General features: G+C 42.7%; 1 protein-coding gene across 3 annotated transcripts in view; it reads left to right on the top strand.

Annotated features, from left to right (window-relative positions):
- Positions 1 to 17,927, top strand: part of Atg5 (autophagy related 5) — a 90,196-nt gene that overhangs the window by 45,075 nt on the left and 27,194 nt on the right. For 2 of the 3 annotated variants that reach the window (XM_034524879.2, XM_076917156.1), the window contains one exon: positions 5,638 to 5,732. In XM_034524879.2, coding sequence (XP_034380770.1) covers positions 5,638 to 5,732 — 95 coding nt within the window. The remainder of the gene's footprint in view (positions 1 to 5,637; positions 5,733 to 17,927) is intronic. The other variant, XM_034524881.2, reaches the window with a different exon arrangement.

The raw sequence follows: 17,927 nt of genomic DNA, 5'->3' as shown, positions 1-17,927 counted from the left end.
GGCACCGGAGACTTGGTTCTCAGTTGGTGGCACCGGAGACTTGGTTCCCAGTTGGTGGCACTGGAGACTTGGTTCTCAGTTGGTGGCACTGGAGACTTGGTTCTCAGTTGGTGGCACTGGAGACTTGGTTCTCAGTTGGTGGCACTGGAGACTTGGTTCTCAGTTGGTGGCACTGGAGACTTGGTTCTCAGTTTGTGGCACCGGAGACTTGGTTCTCAGTTGATGGCACCGGAGACTTGTTTCTCAGTTGGTGGCACCGGAGACTTGGTTCTCAGTTGCTGGCACTGGAGACTTGGTTCTCAGTTGGTGGCACTGGAGACTTGGTTCTCAGTTGGTGACTCTGGAGACTTGGTTCTCAGTTGGTGGTACTGGAGACTTGGTTCTCAGTTGGTGGCACTGGAGACTTGGTTCTCAGTTGGTGGCACCGGAGACTTGGTTCTCAGTTGGTGGCACCGGAGACTTGGTTCTCAGTTGGTGGCACCGGAGACTTGGTTCTCAGTTGGTGGCACTGGAGACTTGGTTCTCAGTTGGTGGCACTGGAGACTTGGTTCTCAGTTGGTGATACTGGAGACTTGGTTCCCAGTTGGTGACTCTGGAGACTTGGTTCTCAGTTGGTGACTCTGGAGACTTGGTTCTCAGTTGGTGACTCTGGAGACTTGGTTCTCAGTTGGTGGCACTGGAGACTTGGTTCTCAGTTGGTGGCACTGTTTAGGTGATTCAACCCTGCTGGAGAGAGCATGTTGCTGGGGACAGACAGACCAGAAGGTAAGATCATGTAGCCTCAGCTGACTTCCAGTTGCTTTCTCTGCTTCACACTTGCCTTTGAAGATCTGAGCTCTTCGCTGCCAGGTGGCTACTTGCTGCCGTGCCTTCTCCTAATGGAATCTTGTTCCCTGGAACCATAAGCTCAGATAGACTTCTCCTCCTCTGAGTCGTTTCTAGTGTTCATCAGTGCACCAGAAAAGGGACTCCTTCCTACACAGGCAGTCCCGGGACCTGGAGCTCCATGTGGACCAGGTTGGCCTCAGACTCACCAGTGGCTCATTTCTACCTTCTGAATGCTGGATTAAAGTGTGCACCACCAGGCGTGGCTGGCTAATTTGTCAAATTATGCGTATGTTTGTGGGTATGCATGTGGGCATGTGCATGAGAGTCCCAGTGCCGCTGCGGCCAGAAAAGGGTATTGGATCCCCTGAGCCTGGCATTCAGGTGGTGAGTGCTGCGAGCGGAAGTGGGGTTCTCTGCAAGAACAGCATGCACTTACCGCAGCAGAGCCAGCTTTCCTGCCTGTTCAGAACATTACTGACGATGTGACTCTCGGGGAAGATCTCGGGGAAGTTCACAAGTGTATTATTAGCCTGTGATGAAAGTTTTGATGTTTGAATCCTCAGTTTTCCAGTAAATTTGAAACAAATACTTCTTAATAAAAATTCAATAATTGCCTTCCTAAAAACACAGTTATTTGGGTGGCTTTGGGAAGTACTCTAAAGATGTAATATGCAGCTATAGTTTATTGCTGATTATGTGAACATTAAAGCCTTTGAGAGGCGACTCAGTGTTTGAGAGCACTTGCTGTTCTTTTGAAGGTAAACACGATGTAGCACTTGGTATCTGATTATTTTTTTCTTTCAGTACTATCCTGAATATGTGCTCTTACCATCTGTACTTTGTAGAAGCAATTGAAGGACAGTTGTAAAAGCACTGAGCTTGGGCTTGGGGAGACGGCTCAGTGGGTAAGAGTGTATGCTCTGTAAGCACCAGGACTGGAGTTTGAGTCCTAAGAGCCCACATTAAAAAAAAACCTGACATGCCTGCAACCTGAATACAGGGTGGAGAGAGGGGTGCCGAGAAAAGATCCTTGCTAGGGCTTATGCCCTCTAAAGGAGCTCCCGGTTCAGTGAGAGACCCTGTCTTAAGAACAAGGTGAAGAGGGTTCAAACAGGATGCCCAGCACTCGTCTCGTGTCAGCATTTAGATGTGAGAGCACACGTGCCATGTCTCACACAACCTCAGATGTCCACTGTGCCGTGTCTCACAGAACACACCTCAGATGTCCACTGTGCTGTGTCTCACACAGCACACCTCAGATGTCCACTGGCTAGAATCATAGGCATGAACCACCGTGCAGGGCTCACAAACTGGTAGTGTTCTGCATAAGCTCTTCTGGGTGTTTTGTTTTGAGTTTTAATCTTTGATAGGTATCTGTAAGGACCATCATTAAAAACTGCAAGTGTGAAGACACCTGGTTACACCTTCTCTTAGCGCTGCCATTCTTTGACTTTTATTTGTGTCTTTAATAACTATAAAAATTACTCTAGCTGGGTGTGGTGGCCCATATCTGTAATCCCAGCACCTAGGAGGCAGACCGTGGAGTGTTGGTGTAAGTTAAAGGCCGGCCGGCCTACCAGTCATTCCCAGGATAGCCGAGTATACAGACTAGAAGCCTTGTCCCCAAAAAATTAATTGATTAATTAATTTTAAAAGTCTGTTATTGGTCACAGTACTTTTAGCACTGCTTGGAAAATGCATATTTTCTAAGAATGTTTAAAAGTAACTAATACAGATTGTTTGTGGTTTTAGTTTTTTATTACATTTAATTTGTGTGTATGTGTTACAAGGTAGAGGACAACCTGCAGGAGTCTGATTCTCTCCATAGTCTTGGTGACAAGTGCCTTTACTCACTGAGCCGCTCATCAGCCCCTGCTCAAGAGAGAGAAACCACATTTAAAAATTTAAGTCTTATAGAAAATGAGTTATGTGTGACTTGAGGCTGGAAGAAGAAAAGCATGTGTGGGACCCTTTCCCATAGCTGGGCTTCAGCCTCAGTTAGGGAGTGTAGTTAACACCCTGAGTTAGAGAAGCTTGTCCCTTTTTCCAGGCCAGAGTGAATCTGTAACCCGCAAGTATCCAGGGCACCGTAGCTAATTAGCAGTAAGACCCAGAAGGCCCTTGAGGGCCTCCACTGTGTTTACAGACAGGAAGCGTCCTATGTGCTGACTTCTGTGTTCCTAAAAAGACTACACAGCTGGGCATATGACAGGAGCGACATCTCCTTTACTGTTCTTACCCTAGTGACTCTGACCCATCTTGCAGCCATTGGAAACTATAGAAGAGCCTTTTGCTTTGCAATCTCAGCACACTTTGCTGAGAAGTCTGTTAAGCAGTTGGTGTTGTAAAGACTTGGCCACATTGCAGTGCATTAACTGAAGGGTGAATTGGAGGCTAGAATGGATGGGGCTCCTTTCTCTCATTTGGCTCATCAGTACCCTGTGACTATTTCCCTTGCATCAGCAGTTTTTGAGTCAACATGGTTGCTTGGCAGAGCTGTCCTATGTATTGTAGTGTGTAGCACTTTTTCTGGCTTCCATCCACTACTCTCTAGGTACACAGACAAACAAGTTTTGACAACCAGTAATGTCTCCAGACAGTTAACCAATCTCTACTGCATCCTTAGATCTTTCCTAGTTGAGAATTAGTCTGTTTTCTGGCTGTTTTTTCTCTCCTTCTCCCTCCTGTTGGAATCCATGTAAATCTATGTTAATGAAGATTTGCCTTTGGGGATCTTGAGTCTGAATCTTGGTCTTCTGGCTGGCCTGGATCTTGCTATTTAGATCAAGGCAGCCACAAACCTGTAGTGATGATCCTCATGCCTTTTGTCTTCCAAGTGCTGGGGTCACAGATATGTGACACCATTCGCAGCTCTGCTGGAGGGCTTTTCGTTTGTTTGTTACAGGGTCTCAAATAGCCTAGGATACCCTCAAACACACTATGTAGCCAAGGCTAGCCTTGAACTCTTGATCATCCTGCCTCTATCTCCCATGAGTTTTGATTATGGAAGTGTGCCATCATGCCTGGAACCCATAGTAGGGGGAGTGGATCTATCCCCAAAAGTTGTCCTCTGACCTCACGTGTGCAGTTGTCCTCTGACCTCACGTGTGCAGTGTGGCATGTGTGCCTATACTCATACATACATCATATCATACACAATAATAAATTAAAACCAATTAGAACTTCAGCCATTTCTCCAGAGAAGTCTCCTACATAAATGGCCAGCAAGCACATGAGTAGATACTTAGCCATTAGAGAAATGCAAATCATAACTGCATTGCATTCCTGCCTCATACTAAGATGTCCATATAAAAAACAAAAATGGCCAGACTTGGTAGCATAAATATTTAATCCCAGCACTTGGGAGACAGAAGCAGATGGCTGTCTATGAGTTTGAGGCAAGCCAAGGCTGCATAGTGAGACTGTCTCAAAACAAACAGGGCAAAAATGAATAATGCTGGTAGTGACAAATATGGATTACAACTCTTTGACCTTGCTGGTGGGAATGGAAAATGGTTTAGTCACTTTGGAAAATAGCTTGGCAGTTCCTTAAAACATTTACCGGGTAACAGTTAAACAGCTTTGCCATAAGACATAGAGATTTCACTCCTGGGTCCACCCAGAGAATTGAAAACATATTCATACAAAACATGTACACTGATGTTCTTAGTGGTGATTTACATGATTTATGATAGCCAAAAGTAGACATGACTCAAATATTTCTAAGTTAACACAGTTTTGTAACTCTATACCACTGAGTGCTTATTGGATCATAACAATAACTGAAAGACTACACATTATAAGAACAAACTGAAAACATCATACTGTGCATGTGTGCACACATACATGTGCACAAAGCAAATGTAAAAACCACATACTATTTTCAAAAAATGATTGCATTTTCAAAAAAATGACCTTTGAATGTACTTAGAAAAGAGCTAGACTCTGCAGTGTATGATCTGCAAACTATAACTTAGTAACGTTTTAATTCAACCTAAAAAAAAAACAAAAAACCTTTAAAGTGTAATCAGTATGAAATTGAGCTGCACTTGACATTTCACACATGCACATTCTATATATTGTTTCCCACCCTCCCTCCCTCACATGCTGTGAATTGAGTCCAGGGTTTTGTCCATGTTAGGCAAGCCAATTCAGCCAGGGGATTACATCCATCCTTGCTCGACACCCCCTACCCCCGTATGTGTGAGTGCATGTGAGACCTAAGGAACACCACTACCGTACCTTGAGACAAAGCCCTTCCTTGCCTTTAGTGTGCCGGTTAGGCTAAGTGCCTGGCCCAGGATGCAATGTCTCTCTCTCTCTCCAGTGCTGGGATTACAAGTGGGCACCACCATGCCTGGCATTTTTGCATAGGTTCTAGGAGACTGAACTCAGGTTCTTGTGCTTTCAAGGCAAATTCTATACAGACTTTGCCCCAGCACCAGGTTCCACATTTCTTTAAGCTCTTATACACTGTTGTTTGTCTGTATAAGTGCTGATTAATGTTTAAATTGTGCAAATTTCTTCTTATATAGATTAGCAGTGAAAGTTAGACCAGAGTCAGTCTGTCTCTACTACTGGCCTTTGCCTTGATAACAGAAGTCACATACCTGTTGAGGGTTTATCTTGGGAGGAAAAAAAAGATGTTAAAGATTAATTTTATATCTTCCTTTTGTTAACATCAAGAGAAAAATTGTAAACAATGTCGTAATGCTTTTCAGGAACTTCTGCATGGTTAAGACTTTTGTGTCTTTATGAGCTAATCTATTATGATGTTCATTCTTAATAACAGAATTTATTTCATTTCAGACAGATTTGACCAGTTTTGGGCCATCAACCGGAAACTCATGGAATATCCTCCGGAAGAAAATGGATTTCGTTATATCCCTTTTAGAATATATCAGGTAGGAAGTAACATTATGAACAATGTTCTGGAAAGCTTTGGGCATCATCTGTGTCTGTACAAGAACCTACTAGCAGCTGGGTTTACATCCGGGTTTTTCAGATCTGTCTTTTGCTGGTAGTAGGAATGGAGGTTGTGTTTCAGTGACTGATTCATAGTTGCTGCTGGTTATGTCCAGTGTACTCGCTGATTCTGCTGTGTGCTACAATTTACTTGTAACTGCTAAGATAACACATGAAGCATGTTTGAAGACTGTTTTGCTGAGAGAGTCTCAAGTAGCACAGACTGGCCTGGAACTTCCCTAGTGAAGGCTGGCCTTGAACATGTACCTCTGCTTCTTAAGTCCAGCGTCTGTACCCAGGGTGTCTGGGTCTACACTAGGAATCTAGAACTTTGTGCATGTCAGGCCAGGATTCTGTCAGCTGAACTACATCCCAAGCCCAAGGCTTATTGGGTTTTGAGACAGGGTGCCACAGCAGCCCCACTGGCCTTGGACTCTCCTACCAGAGCCTACCAGTGCTGGGATTGTGTGGTGTGAAGAGTGGTAGAAATGTTTAGTTTGCCTGATGCGTGTTCCCCTACATAACACAACAAAGCAGCACCTTCAGTGCTGTCAGCAAGCAGCATCCCTGCACACTTGATTCAGTACTGCTGTTATTCTTTTTATTTTTACTGATTTTATCTTTTGCTGCTCAAGATGAGTCCTGGGCACCCTGCAGTTTCTGACAGAAGCATACATACATCAGGCCTGGTTTGTGTTTGCTGCTGATAAACTGTGGTAAAGTCTCATAGCGATCACCTGTCTCCCCAAGGAGTCTGGTATTTGCTAATTCCATGTTTGCTCCTGCACCTGAGGAGAATGAGCCTCGATGTGGAGTATGAGGACTGTAGACCGTGTCTGGTAGGCAGGCTTACAGCAGGCTGACACCAAGTCAAGATAGGATTCTGCTTGGTGTGCGGCAAATGCTAAATAAACCTTGAGGGCCTGCAGGTGTAGCTCAGTACTAGCAAACATGAGGTCTTGGAGTCAGTTGCTGACATTGTAGAGTTGTCTTGATAGTATTTTAGAAGGCAGGGTACCTATTCTGATGACAAATCATTTAATAGCAGAAATTGAAAACATAAGTACTCCGAGTTAGCGTTGCAGGTGTTATTTCCAAGGTTTATACGTTTGCAAAGGCAATGTTTATTCATGCTCAGTCCCCCAGTGTCCAGAAAAATGCCCTGCATGTGAATTCTATTGACTCTTATTTTTATTTTCATATGCAGTGAGCTCTCTAGTAACTTACTGTCAAGTGTTCCCACAGCCTCACCCAATGTGTAGATTGTGAGATATAGTTTAATTTAGGAATTATAGTTGTCCCAGTAGTGCAGGTGACTGAGAAGAGGCCTTCCTTTTTTATTTTGTATCAGGGACATTTGTAAGGTCAGGTTATTACTTCATGCTTCAATATCACCACATAGAAGCATCAGGTGTGGAAAAGGTGTGTAGAGAGCATGGGGGCGGGGGGGAGGAGGGCTGGTAGAGAAGAGATGGTCTTTTTGTTTTGGAGCCAGGCTTTGCTTTGTAGACGAGCCTGACCTTGAACTCACAGGCTTTCAGATAGTAGCGTTTCAGGTGTGTGTTACCACCCTGACTTGAGAGAATGGTTTTTATGCAATTCTGTCATCAGGTAGAAAGTGGGAACTTAGAGACTTCTCAGAACTGACTTCACTAGACCTGGCTGCCAGATGGAGGTTCTGTGAGAGCCAAGCTTCCTGCAGGCCCTTTCCTGTGTGGGGGCAGGGAAGGAGCAGGGCACTTGATTGTTTCTTAGTTGCTTTACAAGCTTTTCTTCCTTTCTATTTTGGTTCTGAGTTGAATCTGAATAAATCTGAATTTAAAAATATGGTATGTAAGTAAATACCAAATCTTAGATTTATAGTTTTTGATAATTTATTGTATTTTTGCTCTCTTCATTTTTTTCTTACTGGTGTTATTCCTGGTACACTGGACTTCTGCAGAGATGTCAGACGCTGTTCACCATATGCCGTAGTGTCCATCACGGACTCAGCATGGGTGCCATAAAGTGACAGAATTGTAGTGGTAAAGTCAGATTCCTCCAGAATTCTCTAGTGGTGTCACACACATTTCTCTGTCATTTACATAGGAGTCAGTGTGTGAGTTTCAGGTCTATGTTCCTGAACTCCAGGTGCTTCAGTATGAGCCAGTGTTCTAGAAATGAGGCGAATGGCACGAGGTGTTTCCAGCATGTAGCCACATGTTACTTAGAATTACATACGTAAGTAAGTAGATGGTGTCAATGAGGTTACCTCCAAGAAGCTTTGTGAAATGGCCACAAAAGGCCGGGCATCGACACTTAGGCTGAAGTCTCTAGACAGCGGGGCTTATGCCCTGCAGTTAGCACATTGTGAGGATGCCATGTCTTTTCAGGAAGCACAGGTTCTAACTGGTTCTCCGCAGTGAGTTCACTAAGAAAGCCGAGACTCTGGTTTGTCTTAAGTGGCATGGTCCACCCTGAGCTGTGTACTAGACTCAGGTGGATGGTGTTATATTGTATCGGGCTGCTGCTACACTACACTGCTTACAAAATTTTTAATAAAAAGGTTAAAGGAAACTAATGAGCTAAGTGTACAGATAAGTGTGATTCTAGTGAAGAGGAGAAGTAACTGTGCCGTAAGTCAGATGCCAGAAGGTGGCATCGGTCTGCCTCCCGAGAGTGCAGAAAAGGCCTCCTTAAGGAAGTGAGGCGTCCAGTCCTGAGCAAGGGGGGCAAAGGCCGGGGGTAGGCTTAGCATAGGCAAAGGGACTTGAAGTGCTTGTAGCTGAAGGAGACACTGATTTAGGGCATGGACATCAAGAGTTAGAGTTAGGCAAGGACTAAGGCCGCAAAGGAAAGGGTTCCTGCATTGAGGAAACCTCTGTCAGATAAAGAATGGGGACTCCTAAGGGAAATCCAATGGTGTGGACAGTTGCCATTCATTTAGTCACTTTGTGCTGTGGCTTGCTTAGACTCTGCTCGGGAAGAATTTAACAGTGTCATTTTAAGTTTTAAACAATAAAGAAAGGCTGGAAAATGGTGCCTAATTCCTAAGGACGCTCAGATGATCTCTGCCTGTGTTTATCAGCTGTAAAATAGTCAGAGTTAGGTTTGTCTGTGCTTCCTAATCACCAGAACTCTGATCCCCACCCACCCCATTGTTTCAGTATAAAACCATTTAATATATCGCTAAAGCCCGTTGCTGTCTTAATTTGATTGAGAGGTTTGCTTGCCAATTTTACTTAAGCAAATCTACTTACTTTCTATTGTGATGCAGTGACACCTTTGAAAATGTAATAATTAAGGGATTTTGTAGTTCATGATTTTAATCAGAAACTAGGTTGGCTAGACTAACTTGTACCTCCTAATCTGAGGAGGGGCCAGATTTCAGACATCAGACATCGTTGAATTTTCTGAAGTTCTTAACAAAAATGTGTGGCAAGTGGTGACTCCCCGTGCACAGCTCAGGAGACCATGCCACATAGACAAACAGAGTAGCTCTCTGCAGAGAAATGGAAGCTGTGCTTCCTTTCCCACTCTTGTCCTCCAGTTACTGCATGGTAGTGAGAATCTACCTGTTCTCTTGCTGCCTTGTATTTCAGTTACTATTTTGCTATTACCTCCAGGCTAGAAGCTAGAGACCAAGAAGGAGGCCTTACTGGTTAGTAAACTGAATAGTTTTTTAAAATTTAGTTTTAACTCATTTCCAAAGAATATATATTATAATTTGTCATACATTTTGACTGTGCTGGTGAGCTCTAGTTGTTTTTTCTCCTAGTAAAAACTACCCTTTCCCCACAGGCCTATTCTACTGTATGTTAGAGTAATTAGAATTGTTACTAGAGTCTATTTCTAGATGGCTTACATCACTTATTTAGTATTCTAGTTCACTGTGATCTTTGCTTATATTTTTAAGATTTAGTGTGTGTGTGTGTGTGTGTGTGTGTGTGTGTGTGTGTGTTTGCTTGCTTGTGTGTATGTGCACCATGTGCATGCCTGGTGCTGTGTGAGGACAGAAGAGGGCTCTGGGCCACCTGGGGCTGGAGCTATGGGCAGTTGCAAACCACCACACAGGTGCTAGCAAGGGAACCCCAGTCCTCTGGAAGAGCAGACCAGCTCTCCAGTCCCCCACAAATTATTTTTATTCAATTTTAGCTTTCAATTTTCAGTTAGCTGTGACTTGGCTTATGTTTTCTGTTGCTTGGTGGAGTGAGGGGAGTCTCATGTAGCTTCGGCTAGCCTTGTCCTGCATAGTTCAGGCTGCCCTTAAACTCATCGTTTTAAGAGCTGTAGTCACAGGCATGAGCCACCATGCTCAGCTCTATTTCTTTGTCTTCAGAATCTGTTATTTCGTAAAATACATTTTCCTACTTCCTTTAATTATTTTCATATTGTTTTTTTTTAATTTCTCTGTATGCATTAAAAAATAGTTCTGTAAAAGTCCCTATCTAGCTTGCTCAAGTCCAGTGTGTGTGGTTTTTTCCCTTGTCAACCTATTTCCTTATTTTCTTGCTTGGGTTATAATTTGGGTGGTCATCTGACAATTTCAAAAGATTCCTTAAATGCCTAGAATAAGTGCATCTTCCTGTCGTGTGTGTGTCTGTGTGTGTATGTGTGTGTCTGTGTGTGTGGGTGTGTGTGTGTGTGTGCATGCGTACGTGAGCGTGTGTGTGTGTGTGTGTGTGTGTTGCATGACTAAAGTGTGCAAACAACCAGTGCATAAGCTGGCTTTACTTTGTATATGGAGATACAGTCACCGCAGATGTGAGTGAGTGCAGTTCTGTTCCATGTCTTTCTTCTAGATTACCATTGATGTGTTGGGGGTTTCATACCATTCAGTTTATTGTTTCTAGGTTTTCCTAGTCCATTTTTGGCTAACTTGTTTGCTATTGCTGTTGTCTTCTAGTAGCTAAGAAGTTTAAAAACTTTCTTTCACTGAGTAAGCTTGATGTCTGACCAGATAAATCCTAGGACAGACAAATGACGGTTTTCTGAGAAAGAACTCACCCACATTCTGGCCATTCCTCTAGTGACAATGCTGCTGTAACCCCAGGTTGAGGACATGTGTGGTCCACTGTAAAGCTCTGGCTTGAGATGGATTCTCAGAAAGCTAAAGTGGTATGAAGTCTCTTGGACCAAAGGTTCCCCTAGTTGTTGCAAGAACAAGTTAGTTTTAAGAAACACTTTTTAGTGTTTTAGTTTCTTCCCTTGTTGTGTAAAGTGCCCTGACAGAAGTATCTTTTGGGAAGGAGGAAAGATTATTCTGACTTGCAGTTCTAGGGGTCAGTGCTTCATGGTGAGAAAGTAAAGGCAGCTTATTGCATCACATCCACAGTCAGGAATAGAGAGTGATGAACTCATGCTGCTGCTCCTACCTCAGTTAGCATAATCAACGTAAACCCCACAGGCTTGCCCAGAGGCCCGGCTCCCTGCTGACAGCTCATACTCATCATGTCAGTGTTCTCCTTGCTTTGTGGAGGAGGTCATAGGATAGGCCAACAGTCTGTTAATGAAGAAGGTGTCTCCATTACCTCCAAGGCTTGATAAATGGATTTTGTAGAAATTTAGAGAAAACTATAACAAAGATGCAGTGATTCCTAGGGCTTTGTTGTTCTTGGTTTGACTAGGCTAAGGGGTTGTTTTTAGACAGTGTCTCGCTGTAGCCCTGACCAGCCTGTAACTGGCTGTGTGCTGCCGTTGAGCTGTCTCCAGAATGGAAGGTGTGCATGCCTGGCTGCTGCCTCTGTTGTTAGTAATTTCTAAGTACAAAAGGTTCCACTGAGTACTCTCCTTCAGAATAAGAGTCTGCTGTGTGAGATGATCAGAGATTGCCTCCTCTACCGACTTCCAGCTTAGAACTAATGCCCCACCCCAGAAAATCTGAAAGACTGACTCTGTAGTGTGGCCCATGAGAACTGCTAAATGGAGAGGTTTCAAGCCATACAGGACTGGAATCTCAGGCCCGGAAAGCAAGTTCCAGGACATACTAAGCCAACTGTCCCCAAGCTGTGGTTTACAGCCCCGCTGGGGGTCATATATCAGATATCTGCATTACTATTAATAACAGTAGCAAAATTCCAGTTATGAACTAGCAATGAAATAATTGAATGGTTGGGGGTCACCACAACAAGAAGAACGATATTAAAGAGTCACAGAATTTGGAAGGTTGAAAAACATTTGGACACATGTCTCATTTTTTTTATCTTCTTTATCAAAAAATATGATTGTAATATTTTGTTACTGTGGAGATCAGATGTGTCTGGCTCACAGTAAATGTTTAAGAATGGTTGGTGTGGAAAAGGTAAAGATGCTGTCTCATCAGCTGTGCACTGGGCAAGTCGAATTATCTTAAATCACACTTTTGTTATAGATTATTTTAATGTTGTATCAGGCTTACTGTGTTTATGACCAGTGGAATGCGTGTGTTGAGTTGTTCATACACGAGGCTGCGTGTGCTCTGCTGTATTTGTAGTTCCTACCACATTTGTAGTTTCTCATTCCTGTTTCTTTCCCTGCAAGTTGACAGACTCCATACTTTGGAATAAGTTTTGTTCACGTTCTTTGACTCCCTCATTCTAATGTCCCAGAACAATCTGCCTTTAACCTTCCCATTTGCGTCCTACCCCTTTCTCCTCACAGAACTTGTCGTGGTTCCTGTAGAGTTGTCTGTCCTGTTTTTTTCCCTGCAAACTGTAGCTTTTTGTTTTGGTTTGGTTTTGAGACAGGTTCTTGCTCTGTAGCCAGGGTTGCCTGTGGCCTCTGCCGCCTCAGTCTTCTGCGTGCTGGGACTAAGGACATATGCCACCACATACAGCTAGGCTAGGGAGTTTTGTTTTGCTCTTAATTTGATATTACATATAGCTACCTTGCATGTGAATTTTGTTTTGATTTTAATTTGATACTACATATAACTATCTAGCATCTGAATCACGTGGTATTGTTTAAAACTACTGTTTTATTTTCTTGCCCAGTTAACTTCTCAAAGAACTAGGCACTCCTCGCACAGTGCCTTAGCCTTACCTCCCCATCACTCTGACAAGTCTTTCCCAGCCTTTCACCCGGTGCTGTACATGGGTTAATTCTTTAGTCTTATCTTAGGTGTCACTCCTTTGCTGCGGCAGTAACTAGGAGTCTGACATCTTAACACTGATTTTGGTGTAAGACAGTTTGGCATAAAACTGACTTGCCCCGAGTCCAACTGGTTACCTGCTGCATGACTGAACTTGAGCCTTCTTATCTTCAGCTTTCCCTTTTTTGTGTAATACAGACAGTGGTTTTACTATTTTCCCTAAGTCATTCTGTTGACGTGTGTGTAGATGTTCTGTATTTAGTAGACTGCTGAGGAAAAGGATTATTTTTGCATCTTGATAGCTGTTATAGACAGTGTCTTTCCGTTAGGAGTGATTGAATAATGATTTTAGTGTCGTTTTAAACATATCTGAATCTTATAGTCTCTGTGCTCCTTTTAAAATAAGTAGGTAAATTGAGGCCTGCAGGGGGCAGTCCAACACAGCAGGTTTTTAATGTACTCAGTAATCTCAGATGGCTTAGTGTTAAAGTACTTCCTATGGGGAAAAGTTTGTAAGGAAAACAAATTATATACGAATAACAGCAATTGCTAACATTTATTTTGTATTTTTGAGGACCAGATACTCTTTCAACTATTCTACATGTGTTTATTCCCTTATGTGTTCATGTTTTATATACAGATGAGATCATTACGAGATACTCTGGTCCCTGATACTCACTGCCTTCATCCATCTGGTGATTAGGAAGCCAGGGATTTGATCAGAGACAGTGGAGCCTCTCGGCAGACCCTCTTCTCTTTCATGGGCTGTTGGGTTCATTTCTTTTGTTTTCTTAGCCTGTCATTGCTTCTCATTTGAAATTATGTTCAGTTTGTACACGTGTATATTACCCCTCCCATTCTGTGGCTTCCAACCCTCAATCCCCTTTCTTCTAATAGAGAAAAGTCAGAAACAGCGTGAAGAAACTGAAGCAGAGCTAAAGTTTTAGAGCCGTTTCTTCATTACAGAAAGTTCTTTACCTACCAAGTAGGTGATTTTTATTGATTCCATTTCAGGAATAGAATGAATGCCATTGCTTGTACCTGTGTGTGAGACAATGTGCAATAACCTTGAAGCCTCGGCCATTAACATGTCATCTTAAAAGGCGCTGTGAAGGAAACCATTTCCACAGATTCGCTGAGAAGTTCTTAGTTGTAGAAAACAGTATTTGGGGATGAGGTGATTCAGCAGGGAAAAGTACTTGCCACGTAAGCCTGTCAGCCAGAGGTTGATCCCTGGGACCCACATAAAGGTGGAAGAAGAGAACAGACTCCTCAGAGCTGTCCTCTCAGCACACACATGTCAGAGCACACACGCACACACAACACACAGTAATAAAGTCTCTAAAAGTAAGAGTATTTTTACTATTCTATTAAACACACACACACCCCATGCTGTCAGTTTCTGGTATGTCTTTCTCCTTTATCATGATAGTTTTACCTCTCCTTTTTGAGAATTTTATTAGAACAATAAGAACAAGGTCATTTTTTTTAAATCGATGATAATTATGTTAAACCTAAGACACTTTAAAATGTTACTACTGTTGAAAATAGAAGCGTGTGTAGCACTGTTGGTAAATGCTGCTCTTACTGGTTCAATGACTAAGTTCAGTTTTCCCAGCATTCCCGGACATATGGGCTCCAGTTGCCTGATTTGCCACTACGTTTAGTATGACCTTGACAGTAGTGACCCTATCTTAAGTCACTTAACCTTAACATTCACAACCATCCCAACTGGCCAGGTGGTTTCTTCCTCACTGTTTGACTTCCAGTCTCTTTTGAAGCTGTACACAGTGTCAAGATCTGGACTGCTGCTTCACAGGCGGTCCTCCAGCCTACTGACAGCTCTGTGCTGTCAGAAATCTGCTTAATCACTTATTTGTTTCGATAGGAAAAACTGCCTTCTAATTTTTTCCCTGTTCTTCTCATAAATGATTTTCATATAGCATGCAGAGCACACACCTGTCTGCTGAGAACAGAATCACCAGGCTTTGATTCTTAGTAGTGGTTCCTTCTTTTGGGTAAATATGAGAGTTGCTTTTGGTAGAATTACTCAGACTTTAAAAATACCTATTTGCTAATACTTTCAAGTAGGTCATATGTAAGGTATGCACTTAGGAATACTAGAAGGAAAATGAATTTGAAAAGAACAGAGCAGTCTGGAAGTGTAGACCAGTGGTAGAGCGTGTGCTTAGCACACCCAAGGACCAGGTCACTTCCCCCGCACCACTTACACATATGCAGACTAAACAAAAGTAACTTGTATTTCTTCTGATTGGAACTTGGAGTGTGTGTGTGTGTGTGTGTGTGTGTGTGTGTGTGTGTCATAAAAATATATGACAATGTTGTTGAGTCACATCCATTTAGAAACACTTGTATTTATTCCTGACCAGTTTCCCACATATATATAATGTCCCTTGACTGGACCCACCCACTGTCCCACTTTGCTCACACATCCCCAACATGTGTCCCTCCCACCCTGGTGTCCTCCCTGAGTCCAGTTTGTGCTGTCGGCATCACACACCTGAAGAAAAGTGACCCCTTATCCTAGTGGCCATCAGTGGCTAGTAGCGCCTCAGCTGGGGTGGAGCTGCACAACCTTCCCCCATCCGTGCTGGCATTACTCATCACTTGCAGATCATGACTGCTCTGAAGCTGAGAGAGGACCAGCAGACAGTGTTTCCTCATCCTCTCTGCTTCCTAACATTTTTCTGTCCCCTCTTCCATGATGTTTCCTGGGCTTTCTGGAAGTAGATATATAGGTGTCTCAGTTATGTGCTCCCCGATGCAGAAGGCAGCTTCTCTGACAGCTGAAAGCAGCACTGAGCTATAGGTATGAACATAAATATTTAGAAAGCAGTTTGACCACATGTTTGATTAACAAATATGCAGTTGTATTTCCCTCCTATCCTGCCTAGGGTTTCTACTGCAGTGGAAAAACAGCAAGACCATACACAACCTCATCTTAACAGTTCCACATCCCAGTCCATCATGGAAGGAATGCAGGGATGTATCTACCCACACCAGTCACTAATCAAACAATGCTCCACAGCTTCCCCACAGGTGGTGTGGCAGGGTCGTTTTCTCCGTTTAGGTTCTCTCTTCACAGCTTCCACATCCCCAGGGACTGTGCCCTCCCTGCCTATGGATTTGTATCCAGGTTATAAACCAGCCGTGGGTCTCTCCTATGCATCAGGCCTCAAATGCAGTCAGAAAGCAAGTGGTTTCACCTGTAGTAGTCAAACCACTGGTTAATAGTTATGGGGGTTGTGTTTGTTCATTTTCAAGGATTTTAGGTTTGTTTTGTGGTCCGTGCAGATTGTTTATAGTACATATGCATGTGGAAGAGCAAGATGTATGTATAAATTATATTGATTGAGAATCGATTCTGACAGCCATGCATGAAGCCATTACCTAGGCGGATGGATGCCTCTTTGCAATTTTGATGTATCAACATTTTAATTCTTCATAAATAAATAGTCTGCTATACATATTCTGTTGTATTATCTGAGTTTTATGCCTTGGAACACTTTATAGGACACACTTCATTCTGAACAGGATGAATTTCATGATTGTCTGTTTAGACAGAGGGTGCCGCGTTGGTGATAGTGGGAGAGGTCACTGATGGAAGGCAATGCCTTGAGCTGAGGGCTTAGGGAAAGCTCCTCACTGAAAGCAAAAGTCTGATTATAATTTAACAGACTGGAGACAAGTTTAGAAGACAAATTTGAATAGATCTTATGTGTTCCTCGGGTGTGTTACTGTCTTGAAAGCCATTGCTGCAGTCACATGCTGTGACACAATTATGTATGAAGCAAAGTAAATCAAATTGCCCGAGTTGTGAAATGGTATTAAATTAGGGTGTTGAATGCCTGTTGAATTCACACATGATTTGCGTATGTAATAGATACGTGCCTAAGTTAATGCTAGTGCATGTATGAGAAGGCATAGTAGTTATTGAACTTGATTTGACCATCCTTTATGCCTTATAAGCATCTCCTCATATCATCACTGTAAACAAATAATATTCAAAATATAGAAAATTAATGTGTGTTAAGAAATAACATGCTTTCAAAGTTAAAGACCTAGAAAACAAGGCGTGGGTGCCACATGCCTGTAATAATCCTTGTATTCTGGAAGTAACAGCAGGATGATCAGACATCCAATGTCATACTCAGCTAGATAGTAAGGTAGAGGCCAGCCTGTATTAGTCCCCCTCTTGAAACAGATAAAAAGCTAATGTCGTGGATACCCAATGTAGTACTTATTTTGCATAGAAATTTCAAAGCATAAATAAGAGAGTTATTGGTTATTTCTATATACAAGAGGAGATAATTTGTTCTACTTGTTTAAATAACCCGTTTCTAATAGGCCTTTCTCTTGATCTTTGCTTCTTTCTCTTTTCCCTTTTTCTCTCCCAGCTATCCCATTTTCCCCTCCCTTTTATAATCCTCTGATTCACTAATCTGAGAAGTGTTTTTACTACACAGTAAACTATTTCCTATTTTAATGAAGGTCTTGAAGGCTGCTTTCGAAAGGAGCATGCTGCGGAAGGGAAACTGCTGCCTTGGCTTACCCTGAAAGCCTCTCCTCATGATGACTGTTACTATAAGCCATGGCTAGTTTCTGACTATCCAGTGACATGGGATCAGGGAGGGATGCTCTCGCGCAGGTATTCATTGTCGCTGCAGATGCTTCATATAAAACAGGGTTGAGTAGCCTTCAAAAGAATCTGCACATCCGAGTGTGATTTGAACTCTCTTATGTTGCTTCAGGAATACCTAATGCGATCGAACTCACAAATTTACTTTCTTCCCGAATACACTGTTATATTAAAGTTTTTAATTTTTTTGCTTCCATGCCTTTTGTGTCTTACATATGGTGGGTTGGTTTTATTGCTTTGGAGTGTTCTAACAAGACTCATATCGTAGACTGTGGTTGCAGTTCATGTTCTATATGACAGGAGCATTTCCCTTAACTGCAGTTAATTCTAGGGCAACTACAAGTTTTTGAATGGAACATTATATTTTAAGTTATGACAGCATGCTCTTCTACTCATCTCTAGTTTGGTAATTATTCATGAAGCCAC

This window comes from Arvicanthis niloticus, chromosome 20 (assembly GCF_011762505.2).
Source record: "Arvicanthis niloticus isolate mArvNil1 chromosome 20, mArvNil1.pat.X, whole genome shotgun sequence".
NCBI lineage: Eukaryota > Metazoa > Chordata > Mammalia > Rodentia > Muridae > Arvicanthis > Arvicanthis niloticus.
Note: the sequence above shows the minus strand (reverse complement) of the source record. Positions and strands in the feature narration are given on the sequence as shown.